Raw genomic sequence first — 17,186 nt, 5'->3', positions numbered from 1 at the left:
AAGGAGTGGCAAGGATTTAAGTTTCTATATGATAAATATGGAGATTCAGTGCCAAGCACTGAAGAAAACACTGATTTATTCAACCAGAGAGGCATGTGGTGAGGTTATCTGTAAGGATAGAAAAATCAGAACTCCATGGCGAACAGGAAGTTAAAGAGGCAGTAAAAGAAAAGAAGAAACCATATCAAAAGTTCCTGGCAAATAAGGCAGCTTGTGCTCTAAGAGAATACAGAGACGAATACAAGAAAGCTAAACACTATAAAACTAGCTAAACAAAAGTCATGGGAGGACTTTGGTAAGAACATAGAAAATAAATATCGAGAAGGTGGCAGGATATTCTGGAGGTTGTTGAAGAAGCTCAGAAATGGAGGAAAGAGTGCTGTAAAAGGAATTACAGATGATAAAGGTGACATGAAAATGGGAGAAAAAGATATCCTTGAAGTATGGAGTAATTACTTCGAAATATTGCTAAATGAAACAAGCAGTGATGACAGCCCAGTGATAAAAAACACTGACCAGAAATGCTCAAGTATGGAGGTAAAAAAGTCTTGCAGTGGCTGCACTGCATAGTTTAGAAGGCCTGAACAGAGGGACAAATTCCAGAAGATTGGAGTAGAGCTCTCATAGTATATAAAAAGGGAAATAAAACTGAATGTGAGAATTACTGAGGTATTTCTCTACTGAGTGTTCCTGGTAAGATATATGTAAGTATACTTGAGAAACAGTTGAGAAGGATTGTGGAAGAGAAGCTTGGTGAAGACAAGCTGGATTCAGGCCAAATAGAGGCTATCAGGATCAGATTTTCACTTTACAACAAATAGTTGAGAAATCATTGGAATATAACAGAGATCTGTATTTAAGTTTTGTAGATCTGGAAAAGGCATATGACAAGGTGCCAAGAAAGAAGCTATTTCAAATGCTACAGTTATTTGGTGTTAATTTGGCATTATATCAAGCAATACTTAGTCTTTATTTGAGTTGTAAGTCAGCACTTAGAATTGAAGGAAGTGTAAGAAGGTGGTTTAATGTTAAATCTAGTGTCAGACAAGGATGTACATTATTCCCTCTGTTATTCATTGTCTATATGGATCATATTATGAAGGAAAGTGGTATTAAACTGATATCAGAATGGGAGATGTTAATCTCCTATTTTGCTTTATGCAGATGATGTTATATTTAGAAATAAATCTGCTACAAGTCTACAAGATTAAATTGAATAACTGTTGTAATTGATATGGTATGAGGATCAGCACTAAAAAGACAAGGACATTGAAAATATCAACTGCATTCTGAATGGAGAACCTATAGAACAAGTAAAACATTAGGCATGATTTTTAGTGAAGATGGTAAATTAAATATGGAAATAGTCAACGGAATCAACAAAGCTGGTATGGTGGGAATTCAACTGAATAAATTTATTTTGATTTATATTTATATCTCACAGTGTGAGAGAAATTAGCCCAAACACTAAATTAGCTGGAGAGTATTTGAGCCAATTTTAACTTATGGATCTGAGAGCTGGGTCAGAAGTAAAACACTTGACCAAAGACTAGAGGCTGCAGATATGAGAGTCCTGAGAAAGATTAGGGGCATGAACAGATGGCATCAATGGCAATATCCTATTAAAAACGAGGATATTAGGAAAGAACTTGACATTTTCAGCATCCAGGAATGCATTAGCAGAGCTAATCTCAGGTGGTATGGTCACTTAAACAGAATGGGAGAAGAAAGATTAGCAAAACAAGTGTTCTCTGCCAGGTTGGCAGGAAAACGATACAGTAAAAAGTGCCTTAGAAAATAGAAATATAAGATCTGATAATGTTGGAGTCTTGGCAAGTAACAGATTGATTTGGAGGAAAATTGTAGATAGGAAGTTCGTAATGATGTAATTTTTCATATCTATCAGGAATTGTTTTATTATAATGGTGGGATTATGCTAGAAGAAACTGATCAGGCCATGGACCTTGGAGTGTTAGTAGATAGGAAGCTGAAGTTTAGAGCCATGTTGCAAAGATTGCAAATACAACTTAAAAGATAATTGCAATGCTGAAGTGAACTTTGACATGTAAAGATGAGGATGTCATTTTGCCTCTTTACAAGGTTTTGATAAGACCTCACTTGGACTATTGTGCACAGGTCTGGTCTCCTGGTTTCCATTGTGATTCTGATATAGGGGAGAGAGTTGAAAGTTTAGTTTCCACTTGGTTAGACTATAATAAATTTAGTTTAATCCTTTATCCAAGTGTCAGCAAAGAAAGTTTGTGCTTGAAGATACTTCAAGAATGAGGCAACTCGTAGCAAAGGTGTACCAAGCTCTCATCACTCCTGTCTCAGTATCTCCCATAATGCAAAACACATCTCCTTGCAGATATGTATAATGCTATGCATTAAGGGAAGGGCCACTACCCAGACTGGTTTCGACCTTTATTGAGGTCTCATCAGTGGGAGCCAGGCCCAGAAGTGGAGATACCAAGGCAGAAGCAATGGAGAGGTCATCTTTACTTATACGAGTTGCCAAAAGTTGTACCACCTAATTATTAAATTACTCTGGATTCAGAGAAAGATGTTGAAAGTTTATTTTCCACTTGGTTAGACTATAATAAATTTAGTTTAATCCTTTATCCAAATGTTACCAAATAAAGCTTGCATCTGAAGATACTTCAAGACTGAGGCAACTCGTTGTGAAGGTGGTCCAAGCTCTCATCATTCCTGTCTCAGTATCTCCCATAATGCAAAGCATCTCCTTGCAGATATGTATATGCATTAAGGGAAGGGCCACTACCCAGACCAGTTTTGACCTTTATTGAGGTCTCGTCAGTTGGAGCCAGGCCCAGAAGTGGAGATACAAGGCAGAAGCAATGGAGAGGTCATTTTGCTACGAGTTGCCTCAGTCTTGAAGTATCTTCAGGTGCAAACTTTGTTTGCTAACACTTGGATAAAGGATTAAACTAAATTTATTATAGTGGAGAGAGTTAAAAATGCTCTGAGGAATGTGGAATACAGATTATGAAGACAGATTGAGAATTTATACATTGCAGACACTAGCAAACAGGAGAAAGTGGGATGATATGATTGAGACTAGAAAGTTCTGAAAAGCTCATACAGGATTTCAGTTGATGGAATTTTTCATTTTATGTAATGTTGGGAAAGGACGAGAGCATTCTTGGAAGCTGAGATTGAATGCTGCTAAGAAGGGGTTGAGGGCTAGATTTTTCTGTCATTGAGTGGTGCATGATTGGAATGGATTACCATTGGATGTTGTGTGGGCACACAGTGTGAGTGAATTGAAGAACAAGTATAATAGCAGATGCATGTATTATGTGGCCTCCCTCAATGAGTCCCTGACTCCCTGGAGCTCTCCTAAAAATAATAATATTAATAATTTACTTGTGTGGGTGGGTGGGTAAGTTTTCTGTAAACTAAGAAAGAAAGGGGTGCCATTGGGAAGATGCACAATTAGAGTATGTAAAAAAGACAGGTTATTGGTATTTTCTTTTTTTAAATGAACTGGATTCCAGGGTGCTGAGTATTGAGATGGAGGAAGAAAGAGTCTAATGTGTCTCAGCCATGTGGCCAGCTGCTACTGTGGATGTGCCACTTACAAACTCCAACTGACTTCTGAAAAAGAATAGTGAAAAGTGAATACCACCACCAGCATAGAAATCATAGAGGTCCAAACAAACATTTCTGGAATCGATTTTACTGAAATTCTAGATGTAAATGAAGCAGTGCTTAACAGGAGACCTGAACTTTAAGCACACAGTAGAACTACAAATCGAAACAGTAACCCTTAATGACATCATTGCTACCAGGAATACAGTGAACCTAGGATGAGATTAATAATCTGATACATGAAAAGAACAGAGCCAGGCACCAATACCATAAAATGCTGGCCCCAGAACACCAAGAAGCATTCAGCAGGGCTATAAAGGAAGTTCAATATGTGTTTAAAAACTATCAAAATCAATAGTGGGAAACAAACCTTCAATCCTTAAACACAGAGGACCAGATGCTTTGGAAAATCAGCAAAGTGCTACACACAGACTGTAAACCACTCCCAGCAATCCATGGGTGAACGTAGTCTAGTTTACTATAACTTTGACAAAGTCGAAGCCTTTGCCAACTGCTTATGGCAGCAGTGTAGTCCAGACTACACCCATGTGGATTGAGCTTGATCAGTAAAGTGCACACCTGGGTATATTGTATGCAAAAATGTAGAGTACATAAACCCTATCCAACTTGCATCACCCACTGAGGTACATGAAATCATCACCAAACTTAAGAATAGGAAAGCACCAGGCCCAAATGGGATTTCTAACAAAATCATTGTTGCTATTGTTAATGCAGTATTAAGATATCACTACTTCCCTGCATGATGGAAAGAAGAAGATGTAATCTTAATCCCAAAACCAGGAAAAGCAGCCCACCTTCCCTAAAACTATTGCCTACTCAGTCTGCTTCCTGCCAAGGAAACATAGCTGAGAGGGTAATACTAATAAGACTGTAGAAAGTCACTAAAGAATTAAATCTCATTCTTGATGAACTAAATTTGGATTTAGTTCATCAAGAATGAGATTTCAGAAATCATTCCACAGAATAAGATATCAGAGTTGTGGAAAACATTCAGCATAGGTTCAACTAGATGCAGCACACAGGGGTGATCTTCTTGAATATTGCTAAATCCTTCAAGAAACATGGCACAATGGACTAATTTTTAAACTTCTGCAAGCTAGATTCTCACTTGGTCAAACTTACCAAATCATATCCCAGCGATTGCAAACTCCAAGTTAAGCTACAGGGAATTATTGTCTGAAGGCAACATCGCTGTTGGTATCCACCAGGGTGCCCACAGTGATGTTGCCTTTAGACATCTGCTCTTTGCTATCCATATGGCTGATATCCCATGCATAGTTGTACATGAAATCATAAACAATGCATAGTTGTACATGAAAACATAAACAATGGCCCTATACACAGAATACTGCAATAATGGTCTGTTTCTTTCAACCTAGATTGGCTACTAAAAAACTGCAAAAACACAGTATCATTACTAGAACAGTGATATAAAAAATCATGAATTGATGCTAATGCAGAGCATTGCAGTGATATTCACAAGTGTCCCCAGAGGGCAAAGTTCTCATGTTTCATTGCAACCAGTAACCAACTACTTAAGGCTACAACTAGATAAAGGACTTTTCTTTACAACTCGTATCTATCATGTCTGCTCAAAAGGCAAATAGGGCAACGTTGCAGCTATACCCATTACTGAATTGTTGTAGCTTGCTAAGTACAGAACTTAAATTGCTGCTATAGAAGATGCTCGTTATGCCATTCTTAATGTATAGCTCACCTGTGTGGAGACTCATGCAGCAGATTCAAATGTTAGCAAACTACAGACAATCCAAAAAAAATGTTTACGAAAAGAATTAACACACCATGATTTGTTTGTATGAAAGATACAGCTTTACTGAGAAGCTGGTATCTCTTAGATCCAAACTTTCCTATGCGAAAAGGCCGGTATATAACTATCGACCGATTGGTATCTCAGGAGGGGTGGTGAAGATTTTGAAAAAATTGGTCAGGGCTCGCATTCAGAAATAGGTTGACAGTGAATCTCTATTTTGTGATGAACAACATGGGTTTACTAAAGATAGGTAGGGTAATCAGGAATGCTGCTGATATACTTGCAGAATGATTTGAATAGGCTGGAATTGTGGGCATGGGAAAATGAATGTCAGTAAATGTAAAGTCATTCACATCGGCATGATTAGATATCCAATGTCATATTATATTGGTGGGATTAGGCTAGAAGAAACTGATGAGGCTAGGGATCTTGGTGTTAATAGATAGGAAGTTGAAGTTCAGGGGGTCATGTGGCAAAGATTGCAAATACAACTCAAAAGATAATTGCAATGTGGAAACGAACCTTGACATGTAAAGATAAGGATGCTATTTTGCCTCTTTATAAGGCCTTGATATGACTTCACTTGGACTATTGTGCGCAGGTCTGGTCTCCTAGTTTCCGTTGTGATTCTGATATATTGGGGAGAGTACAGAGGAGAGTGTTAAAAATGATATCAGGATTGTGGAATACTGAGCATGAAGACAGATTGAGAATTTGTAGACTAACAGGAGAAAGAGGGGAGATATGATCGAGACTTACAAAGTCAAGGGTCATACAGGATTTCAATCGATGGAATTTTTCAATTTATGGAGGGTGGTGAAAGGACGAGAGGGCATCCTTGGAAGCCGAGAATGAAGGCCGCTAAGAAGTGGTGAGGGCTAGATTTTTCTCTCATAAGGTGGTGTGTGATTGGAATGGATTGCCATTGGATGTTGTGAATGCAAGCAGTGCGAATGAATTCAAGAATAAGTATAATAGCTGGTGTGTGTAGTATGTGGCCTCCCTCGATGAGTCTCTAACTCCCTGGAGGTCTCTCTTAATAATAAAAGGCTGCAAAATTCCTTCCAAATGCTGCTATCCACCCTAACTCACTACTCCACCAAGTGGTAGACTACAGTGAGTATGACCTTGCAAAACTCAGATGTCCCAAAACCATACTGAAACGTAAGGTTTTTTTTTTTTTTTTTAACCCACTGCCAGAACCCCAAAATGGGCCAGGCAGAAGAGAAATCATTTTAGTAGACTAAAACAAATATCTCACAACAGACACCCCAAAAATTATACCAAACAAGTTTTTTATATTTTATTCCTTATAAAAAAAGAAAGGGAAAGAAAGATGAAATGCTTTGGGTTTGGATTTTTGGAGTATGTCTGGGGAGGGAAAAGAGAAAGTTCTACAATAAGGTCACATAGATTACATATATAATTATAAGAATAGGCTAGGTGGTAATTTGTTATGTCTATACACAAATGCCAGGAGCATCAGAAACGAAGGAGTCGAGTTCGTTGCTTTATTGAATACAGTGTAGCCCAAGATTGTTGGCATTAGTGAAACCTAGCTGTCAAAACCAGATGTGGTAACTGGGATTGAGCACAATGAATATACTATTTTTAGGAATGACAAAAGGGATAGATGGGGGGGGGGGGGAATACTACTAATCATATATGACAATTTGTCTTGTTCTTCTTGTTTAATAATCTTGTAGAACTAGAAAATACCACCGTGGAATGTATACAGGCTACTGTAATTGCTACTTTAAATTGATATGGATTTTCTGATAACTATATAAAAAATCATTTCATTGCATTTTGTTCTGATGGAGCTAGTGTAATGTTAGGAAACAAATCAGGTGTTGCAATCAGACTTCCACAAAAATTTCCCAACATTGTGATTTGGCATTGCATAGCTCATCGTTTACAATTAGCATTAGACGATTCGATAAAAAACATTAAAGAAATAAATCATTTTGAAATATTTATGGATAAATTATATGCTTTTCATCATCAATCACCAAAACATCAACAAGAATTAAATACAATTGCAAAAGACCTTGGTATCGAAATTTTAAAGATCGGCCATGTGTTTGGACCACAATGGGCAGCTTGCAATTTCGAACGGCTCTTGCTGTGTGGAGAAATTATCCAGCTTTATGCAAGCATTTTGCATCGAACAATAAATATAAGGGCTTTTTAAACCGACTTCTCAATTTGAATTTTTAAAAGATCTAGTATTAATGATTGATATATTACAGGAATTATCATATCTGTCAGAAGCTCTACAAAGTTGCAATGTAAGTATTATAAGGGCTAACTTCTTAATCATGTGAACAATTAATGCAATTAATGATTTTAAAAATTCTGTAGGTTCTTGTGAATCTAAAATTGATACCATGTTAAAATCAAAACAATTTGAAGGAACAGCAATTGAAAACAAAATCAGATTTCACACACTACCGCGAGAAACATTACTAAACTCTCTTATAATGTCTTTAAAGGATAGATTAATGCAGCAAAGAAATTTTAAACTTAAAAATGAAAATTATGAGGATTTGGAAGATGAAGAACTCAAAAACATTTTAAATGTATGTTATTTTGAAACATGGAGTATGGAAGAAGTTACGTGTCCATGGTTAGAAGAAAAAAAAAAAGATAAGATCTTTAAATTTTATTTTGAAATATGAAATTAAAATGAATGATTTTTAGAGATTTAGTGGAAATGGCTTTGACTGGAAAGTTACAAAACGAAATTCCCAGCGTGGCGAAAAAATCCAAAGCGTTTATGGCAACAATTGCAGTTTGCAGTGCTGAAGCCGAACGAGCTTTTAGTGTGATGAATAACATCGTAACAACGAAGAGATATTCTCTCACTATAACATACTTCGGATTTAATGACAATATGTATAAATGGGAAACCCTTGAATGAATTTAATCCGAATCCCTATGTCAAATCTTTTCTAGAAAATCATCGCTCGGCTATAGATCCTCTTAGAAGAACACAAGACGTGAAGGAGGAAATAAGGTGTGGCAGTTGTTGTCATAAGTATTTCCTTAAAGTAATTGTTTGTAAATGTTAACCTGTAAAGGAGAGAGTTTTTTCTGGGTAAATGTGCACCAGACAGTGAGGTTTTTTTTTTTTTTTTTTTTTTTTTTCATGTAAAAACGTCTCATAGTTTCGAAAGTGATTTTATTAAATAAAATATTATAGTTACTACCATTTTACAAATAAGAATTCACCTTTGGTAGTCTCATATAAATAAATAGGACTATAAAATAATGTCCCTTGATTGGTACCGTTGATTATCACTTGAAGTATAAAAACAAAAGAGAAATATAACGTATTTCAATATTATTGTGTTTAGATAATATTTATGTATTATTTATAGATTGTTTGTCATAAAAACTTCTGTCGCAAACAAAACAAATTTATTTTGTTTATAAACAACCTGCGAACATCCATTAGCATTCACAAACATCCTCCCGTCGTGGGAATGGATGTTTGTGATTGTCTCTGGAAATACTAGTGGTGGCAGTCAGCGATAGATGGTGTTGGTGTAGTTTTTTTTTTTGTTTGTTTGGCTCGACGATGTGAGCCCTTTGTTAAAATTTCCATAGCTCATCACTGATTATGAGCCTCCGTAGCTCAGGCAGTATAGAAGAAGCCCTTTGGCTGGAAAGACCTGGGTTCGATTCCCGTCGGTGACATGAGGAACCTTTATCTAGTCTCTTTTGACTATAGGTGAATTAGCTGGCTCATACAGAGGTAGAGAGGGTTTTTTCTCCTGGAAACTCGGGTTTTTCATCCCTCAGAGCAGGCAAACTGGCCAGTAGAAACACATGCAATTTACAGACAAGAATACTTGGAGGCATAAGTATAACCGCCTTTTACTCATATTGTGGTTAGAAAATCCAAGAATACTTCAAGGCAGTTGATGCTTAAGTGTCTGTTAAAGCCACTGATGAATGAATGAATGAAAATTCAGGACATGATCACAAATGCCAGAGATTTACCATAGTTGTGAAATTTGATGTGCCATTTATGTTACTTTTTTTGGATAGGAATTGTGCATCCTATTTCACCTATATAGGACAGATCACAGGTGCAATGAATGTGGTATAGTCCAGGGTGGGCCAGCGGCAGAAGTGGATCCTTGGATGAGCTGAATAAGTTCTTTAATTTTGCAAGAGATTTAAAGATGCCATTAAGGTTGTATTTCTATAATATTCTGTTTATTTTGTCTGATATTCCTTGAATGTATGGAATGGCTACAGTTTATTGTAATATAGTTTATTTTTATTTTTAAGTAGAGTCTTGTGAAGAATTTTGTTGATAGTATTTTTGCTGTAGTCATTTTTCACGAAGATTGTGCCTTGAATACTTTACGTAGAATTGACAGGAAAGGACTGTTGTTTACATCGCACCAAAATGTGGAGGCTTGTGAAATTGTTATTAACCACCCTGATCTTAACAATAATGGTGGTCTAAAAATCCCAAGAATATGGATGGCACATATTCTACCCACATAATCTTTTGGTCTAAGAGTTAATTATAATTAAGACTGTAAGTAATCTAGGATCTTAACTCTAATATAACAATACTCATGTTAAATTATGGATTAGGTCTCCACTTTTGCTGTATTAAAACTATCTATGTAAAGTTGTTCTCTGATATTATAAATAGAATATAGCTTTAATGTAGTTTTTCTCCCCACTAGAGGTCAGGCAAGTAGAATAATGTTTGAAATATAATATTGCTTGTCTTTTTATATATGTCATTCTATCTAGTAGTTTGTTTTATACAGCTGTCTGAAACAAAAGAGTTATCTGTATCCCTTGAAATGGATAAAATTGAGTATTGTGCAGTTATAAAATTCTTTGTAAAAGAAGGTTTAATGGCAAGAGAAGTTCATTCACAGTTCATAAAAGTTTATGGGCATTCTTCTCCTTCATTTTCGACAATTAAGAAATAGGCTGCCGAGTTTAAACATGGCCATACCAGCCTTGAAGATGATCCACACGAAGGGAGTCCCAAAAGTGTAACAACACCAGAAATCATTGATCAAGTGCATGATATGGTATTGGACGATCGGCAAGTCAGATTGCGTGAAATTGCTGAAACTATAGGCATTTCAAAAGAACATGTAGGATATATTTTGCGTGAAGAATTGCAAAGCATTGCATGCCAGAATCCAAACAGCAGTCAAAACAGTGGACAGAACTGGTTGTTCAGTGCCAAAGAAGACAAAGTCGGTTCCATCAGCAGGAAAGGTCATGGCATTGGTGTTTTGGGTTGCTAAAGGATTTTGTTTATTAATTATCTTGAAAAGGATAAAACAATAACCAGGGAATATTATTCCGATCTTTTAAGCAGACTAGACAAAAATATTCATGAGAAAAGACCTGGTTTGCAGAAGGAAAAAAATCATCTTTCATCAGGACAATGCACCTGCCTGCAAAGGTGTTTTGGCAATGGAAAATTTAAGGGATGTGCACTATGAATTGTTGGAACATCCACCCTATACCTCAGATTTGACTCCCTCTGACTTCTGTCTCTTCCCAAAACTAAAACTCTTCCTCGCTAGTCAGCGTTTTTCTTTGAATCAAGAGGTGATTGCACAGCTGTAGAGGGGTATATTTTGCAGAACTGACTGAGAACTACCACAGGGAAGGAATAATGCCGCTGGAGCATCGAGGGAATAAATGTATTAGTATTAAGGGAGATTATGTTGAAAAAGAAAAATAATTTTGAAATTGTAAATTCATTTTTTCATTGGTAGGCCGAGAACTTTTCAGACCACCCTCGTATGTGTATACTGCAGGTGATGACCTTAATATGAAAATCGAAATTATGTAATTAACAAAATCTAATATTTTAATTTATTTCAGTAAAATTATGGAGACTACAACCGTGTTACTAATTATTCCTAACACAGTTGTAGTTTCCATAATTTTACTGAAATGAATTAAAATAATAGATTTTGTTAAGTAAATTGCATAATAAATATATTTAAGCCATCCCTGGTACAAAAACACATCAGAATCAAACTATATGGAAGTGAAACATTGACCATAAAAAAGTAAGATGAAAAACATTCAAACAGCAGGAATAAAATTTCTCAGAAAAACAACTGGATATACCAAGTAAGGACCATAAAGCAAATGAAATTTTACAATCTGAATATAAAACAATTAACTACTAAACCATAAATATAAATAAAAATGGATAGAACCTTTAAATCAAACAGGCATTAGCAGACTGCCGAAAATACTGTGAAGATATAAAATAAATGTAAAAAGAAGGAAGAATTGTAAGCCCAAGAAAGCATTGGAATGAGACCAGAACAGGCCACTTGGCATAAAATTCATAATAGGCTTCACTTCGGCGATGTAACATTACTTAAATTAAGGAGATATTGAATCCCACATTATTTCAAAGCCGAATAAGAAACTCAAAGATAGGAATCCAAGAGTTTCATGCCGAATATAGCAAACTATAAAAGTTTTGGCAACTTTTATTGCCAAAACTTTATAGTTTGCTATATTCGGCATGAAACTCCTGGATTCCTATCTTTGAGTTTCTTATTCAGCTTTGAAATAATGTGGGATTTAATATCCCCTTAATTTCAGGAAGAAGAAATTTTTTCTTAATCTAAAATGGTAGTTGACTCCATAAATTGAATATATCAAGTGCTGTTCACTGTTTAATTTCGCTGAATGAAAAGACTTTAGGCTTCCAGTCTAACTTTTTCCATTTATTGTTTTGTGTGTTCTTTTACAATTTACGATTGTATTCCTGATGATGGCAAAATATAGGATCTGATTAACTTGTGTTTAATTATTTCTCAGTGCTTTATTCATTAAACCTAATTAGGAATATAAACTAGCACCTTGCTAGGCCTAAATACTCTCTCATAATACACAACACTTTTTTTTATACATATATATAATGCAAAGTATTTTGCATGAGTGCTTGACTTGATCTTTGTTGAGTGCTTTCCTTCCTTTCTGTCACAACATGCCAAAATCTAATGTTTTAATTCTGTATCTGCCTAGAAGACTTTCTCCTTTAGTAAATAATTATCTGTATAGTATAGATTTAGCGCTTTATTCACAAGAATTAAGGCATCGCCTATTTTTTTTTTTTTTAGATAGCATAGAAAAGTTTAGAAAAACGCAATTGCTCTTGCCATTTACTGAGGATATTTTAAGAAATCTGCTATTGTTTTTACTGGCTAAAACTGACCAGGCAATTTGTGATGATGGATTGCTTTTTATCTGGAAACTTTTATAATGATATATGCTTGTTTTGTCTGCCCTTTTTCTTTTAATGTCACTGAGATAGAAATACAGATCTTTGTTCCACACAAATGGTAAATAAATATGATGTCCACAGCCTAATCTGTGAATGAAAGGACTTTCCAATCTTTTTCCATTTATTGTTTTGTGTGTGTTCTTTTACAATTTGCCATTGTATCCCTGATGATGGCGAAATATAAGGTCTCTATTAATCTTATTGATTTTAAGTTTAACATAAAATTAATATGTTTTATTTATTTAGAAGTTTTGCAGACAAAATAGAATTATTATTTTGAAATAGTCATTTTTTTTCTGTCAGTCTTTATGGATGGTAGTGTTGAATTATTTTTAACCTTTACTTTCAGTGAACAAAAATTATTTCATTCATCGAGAATTCTCATTCACCCTGCAAGATGATATTTATCTCCGTTACCAGTCTTTCACTAATCAGAGTGAAATGGAAAAGGAAATTCAACAGAAATTTCCTCATAAGATTGATATTGGAGCAGTTTACACATCAAGGGTAAGTTCTGGTAAAATAATTATAATTGTCTAATATATAATAGTCTAAACCTACATTTAGGAATAACAGTACCCATGAAATCTGTAATGAGAATAGTGTTAATTGTTTATTTTGCAGCCAGCAAAAACATGGTCAGTAGTAGCACAATAATTCCTTCTCAAGAAGATCCATGGTGACATGGATTTCACCTATCTTGCAGAAAACATCCGTATAGACCATTTGCTGATACCTTGTCAACATGCAGTAGATGAATAGCAAAGTATAGAGGGACTGATTATGATACTGATCACTTTGAGATTGTGACCTGCATATACTGGATATATATATATTTGACTTAGTATGTATCCAGCAACATCAAATGCAGAAACTTACTTCCAAACACGCAGCAGACTTACCAGGGCAAGATAACTAGAGAATTGGCTACATTACCAAATAACCAAGCTGACTGTTTTCAAACAAAATATTACTACACCTACAAAGCAAATTCTCTGATTTGATAAGAAAACCAAGAGCATCTGTAGCTCAATCAATATAGATGAAGCTGTTTGGTCAGAAAGACCTTGGTTCGATTCCCATCTATGACGTGAAGAACCTTTATATGGTCTCTTTCAACTAAAGGTGAATTAGCATGTCTCATACGGAGATGGTGGTGGTGGGGGGGTTCACCTGGAAACTTGAGTTTTTCATCGCCCCAGAACAGGCAAACTGGCTTCATGAACACACACAGATTTATAGCCCTGAATACCAACGACAATATGTAGAAGAATTAGGGTCCTCATCACGTCATAATGCCCGTAGTTAACCATGAGTCACATCATGTTGGTCAACCTCCTAGATAGGAGATGCCACTTGAATGGGATGGGATAAGAAAACCGATAAGAATTACTGGTGTTACATCCTGAATGAAGAACTTTATTAAAGAAAAAATTCATTCAGGTTTTGAATTAATGTTCGCTACAGGGGGGTCCGCGACATCAAAAAGGTTGGGAAACACTGGTGTAGATGATGATGGTAGTTGCGGTTAGTTGTAGTTGGTGGATTGAGTGGTGGAGTGGGTGCCCTCCCTTGATGAGTCTTTGGACTCTGGAAGTGTTACATAATATTTTTTTTGCCTGCCTCATTGGCCGAGTGGTCAGCGTATCTGCTCTCCAGCCAAAAGGCTGTGGGTTTGAATCCCACCTCGGGCATGGATGTTTGTGATTGTCTATGAAAATACTAGTGGTGGTAGTGGACAGTGGATGGCGTTAGTGTAGATAATTGTTGTTGTAGTAGTTGGTGAATTGAATGGTGGAGACAGAGAGCTGTGGAGGTAGGTGCCCTCCCTCAATGAGTCATTGGACTCCCTGGAGGTGTCATGTAATAATAATAATAATTTTTGGTTTCTTTAAAACATCTTCATTTTTCAGTTTCTCTGTCGATGATATTTTCAACATTCTTCTGATGGTCCACATTTTGAAATCTTCTAATTTTTTCTCTGCTTCTTTATTTAGTCCAAGTTTCACTGTTGTAGAGAAGGCTTGACCAGATATAGCACTTTATTAATCTTTTTCTTCTGTCTGTTAATGTCTCTGGATGTTAGAACAGTTTTCATATCAATAAAAGCTTTTCTTGCTATCTCTATTCTTTTTATTTCTTTAAGGGCATCTGTAAATATTTGTCCAAAATAAAAATTGAATTACCTATTCAATTTTCTTTTGGTTAATGTTATATTTAGTTTCTTATGATTATTTGTTATGATTATTAAAGATAAATGTTTCTTTTCAATCTTTGTTGAGATGTCTTCAGAATCATGCAGGTTTTTCCTTGAATTCGTCAAATAGCTATCATACTTAACTTTTGCACAAAATTCAACTCCTTGAAACAGAAGTGTTCCTGTGATAATTGAAGTGTGTGACTTTAAGTCATAAATCTCTTATATTAATATTCAATCACTCCTTTTCCTTTTTTACAGCCTCGTGAACACCGTGCAAGTGTTTCCTTTCAACCTTTAGAAAAGGAACTGGTGTTCGATATTGATATGACAGATTATGATGATGTTCGAACATGTTGTAGTGGTGCTGATATATGTGAAAACTGCTGGCCATTTATTGTTATTGCAGTAAAGATTTTAGACAGATCTTTAAGAGGTAAAAAATTTCTTATTAACAAAAATTTTTTTCATTCAATTTTGTTTATTAAATAGCACTTGGAAACTAAGAGTTTATATTAAAATCAGTTTTATTTAATTAGCAAATACTTATTCCATTGAAACTGCTGCTCTTACTTGAGAAGTAAAAATATCATGTGGTTGGTTTATTTCATGATGTAATTTAGGAATGTCTGAACTTGAATCCGATTATTGTACATGCTTTTAAGATTACTCATTAAAATTGCAAATGTAACAGTATGCTAAGTTAGAGATAGTCTAGATCATAGGTTCCCAAAGTGGGCGGTGAAGCCTTCTGGGGGGCTATAGTGGGATCAGAAGCATTTGAGGACGTTCAGGCAGTTTAGGGGTCGGTGGCTCTTTATAGAAGAAATTAATTATTTTCATGATTTTGCACTTAGATAATCATTTAAAACTTAAATATTGAATTTTAATTCATCTTATGCCTGTCTTATATATTGATCTTATATTGATCTTATAAAAATTTGATCAATTTTTTTAATCAATTTTCTATTTCAATTATTTAATCATTTGAAAATTTAACATGTCAGATAGAAATAGATGTCAATTTTCTATGTCAATGAGAAAATTGAACGTGTCATACAGGATATTTTAACTTCTATTTTTTATATACTTAAAAAATTCATTCATTTTTTGCTATTGTAAAAATTGATTGTGCCATACAGGCTTTAGTCTATCCATGCAGCAGATGTGCCTTAACTAATAGTATGTCGGTCAACTATTACATAGGTAATTCACTCAATTCAGCATGTTTTGACAGGAATATGGATACTTGCAGTGACTTGCTCAAAGCACGAGTACGATGGTATCGTAAACAAGTCAATGCATGCCAGTCGATTTGGGCTAGATTTCAAATCTACAAATACCAGTGGTTTAGGAATAAGTTTTATTATTTTTTGTGTGCTTTGCCAACAATCATCAGTCGAAAGTGTGATAGATAAGTGGAGTCATACAAAGTGTAAATTAAATCTTTTATTTTGTGAATATTTTTGCAAATTTTATTACTTCATTATGTCTGAATATAAGAAGAAATGTCGACAGTACAGTATTGAGTATTTGAAATATGGTTTTATTCAGTCTCAAATATTTGAAATATGGTTTTATTCAAACTGTTATAATGGGGGGGGGGGGGCATTACAAAATTTATGTCTTGCAAAGTGGGTGGTGTCCCAAAAAAAAGTTTGGCAACCTATGGTCTAGATGATTGGGCTTTATGTTTATGACTCCATAAATGAATGTTTAAGTACATCTGTATGAACTGTGACTGAAAATTAAAGAAAAAATAATGAGCAGTCCTGGGTACAAGCAATTAAGTAATTGTTATGCTATTCACAAAAATGGTTGCTCAAATATTGGCAACCACAGAATATTGAGAGTGCCGAAGGAAATTAAGAGAATGAATTGATAGCATCACTTGCTGACCTACAGTAAAAATGACTATTAACTTGACATCGTTGTTATTCAGGAATATGTAAGTAGAGCTAATCTAAGATAGTGCAGTAACTTAAACAGAAATGGGAAATGAAAGATTATTGCATAACACTACCATGGAGTTCAAGGATTCATTGTGGAAGGGCCCTCTATACTACTTTATTCGCCATCTACACACTACATGTATCTACTATCTACCAACCACTAATAATGATTTTATCTGTTAAGTGCTTGGGGTGCAATATCCAAGTTTCTGAGAGAGTGTGAGTCGAAACCATGCTACCTCCATATGAGATTGGCTAACACCTTCAATTGAAAAAAAAGGTTCCTCTTATCATGAGAAAATTGAGCTTAGATCTTTTCCACCT

General features: G+C 35.2%; 1 protein-coding gene across 1 annotated transcript in view; it reads left to right on the top strand.

Moving 5' to 3' along the window:
* Prim1 (DNA primase small subunit) overlaps nucleotides 1-17,186 on the top strand; it is a 160,025-nt gene that overhangs the window by 32,201 nt on the left and 110,638 nt on the right. The window contains exons 2-3 of the mRNA XM_090409175.1: nucleotides 13,063-13,220; nucleotides 15,172-15,346. Coding sequence (XP_090265301.1) covers nucleotides 13,063-13,220; nucleotides 15,172-15,346 — 333 coding nt within the window. The remainder of the gene's footprint in view (nucleotides 1-13,062; nucleotides 13,221-15,171; nucleotides 15,347-17,186) is intronic.

Source organism: Typopeltis vanoorti, chromosome 2, assembly GCF_054136105.1.
Source record: "Typopeltis vanoorti isolate ZY-2024b chromosome 2, IOZ_Tvanoo_1.0, whole genome shotgun sequence".
NCBI lineage: Eukaryota > Metazoa > Arthropoda > Arachnida > Uropygi > Thelyphonidae > Typopeltis > Typopeltis vanoorti.
Note: the sequence above shows the minus strand (reverse complement) of the source record. Positions and strands in the feature narration are given on the sequence as shown.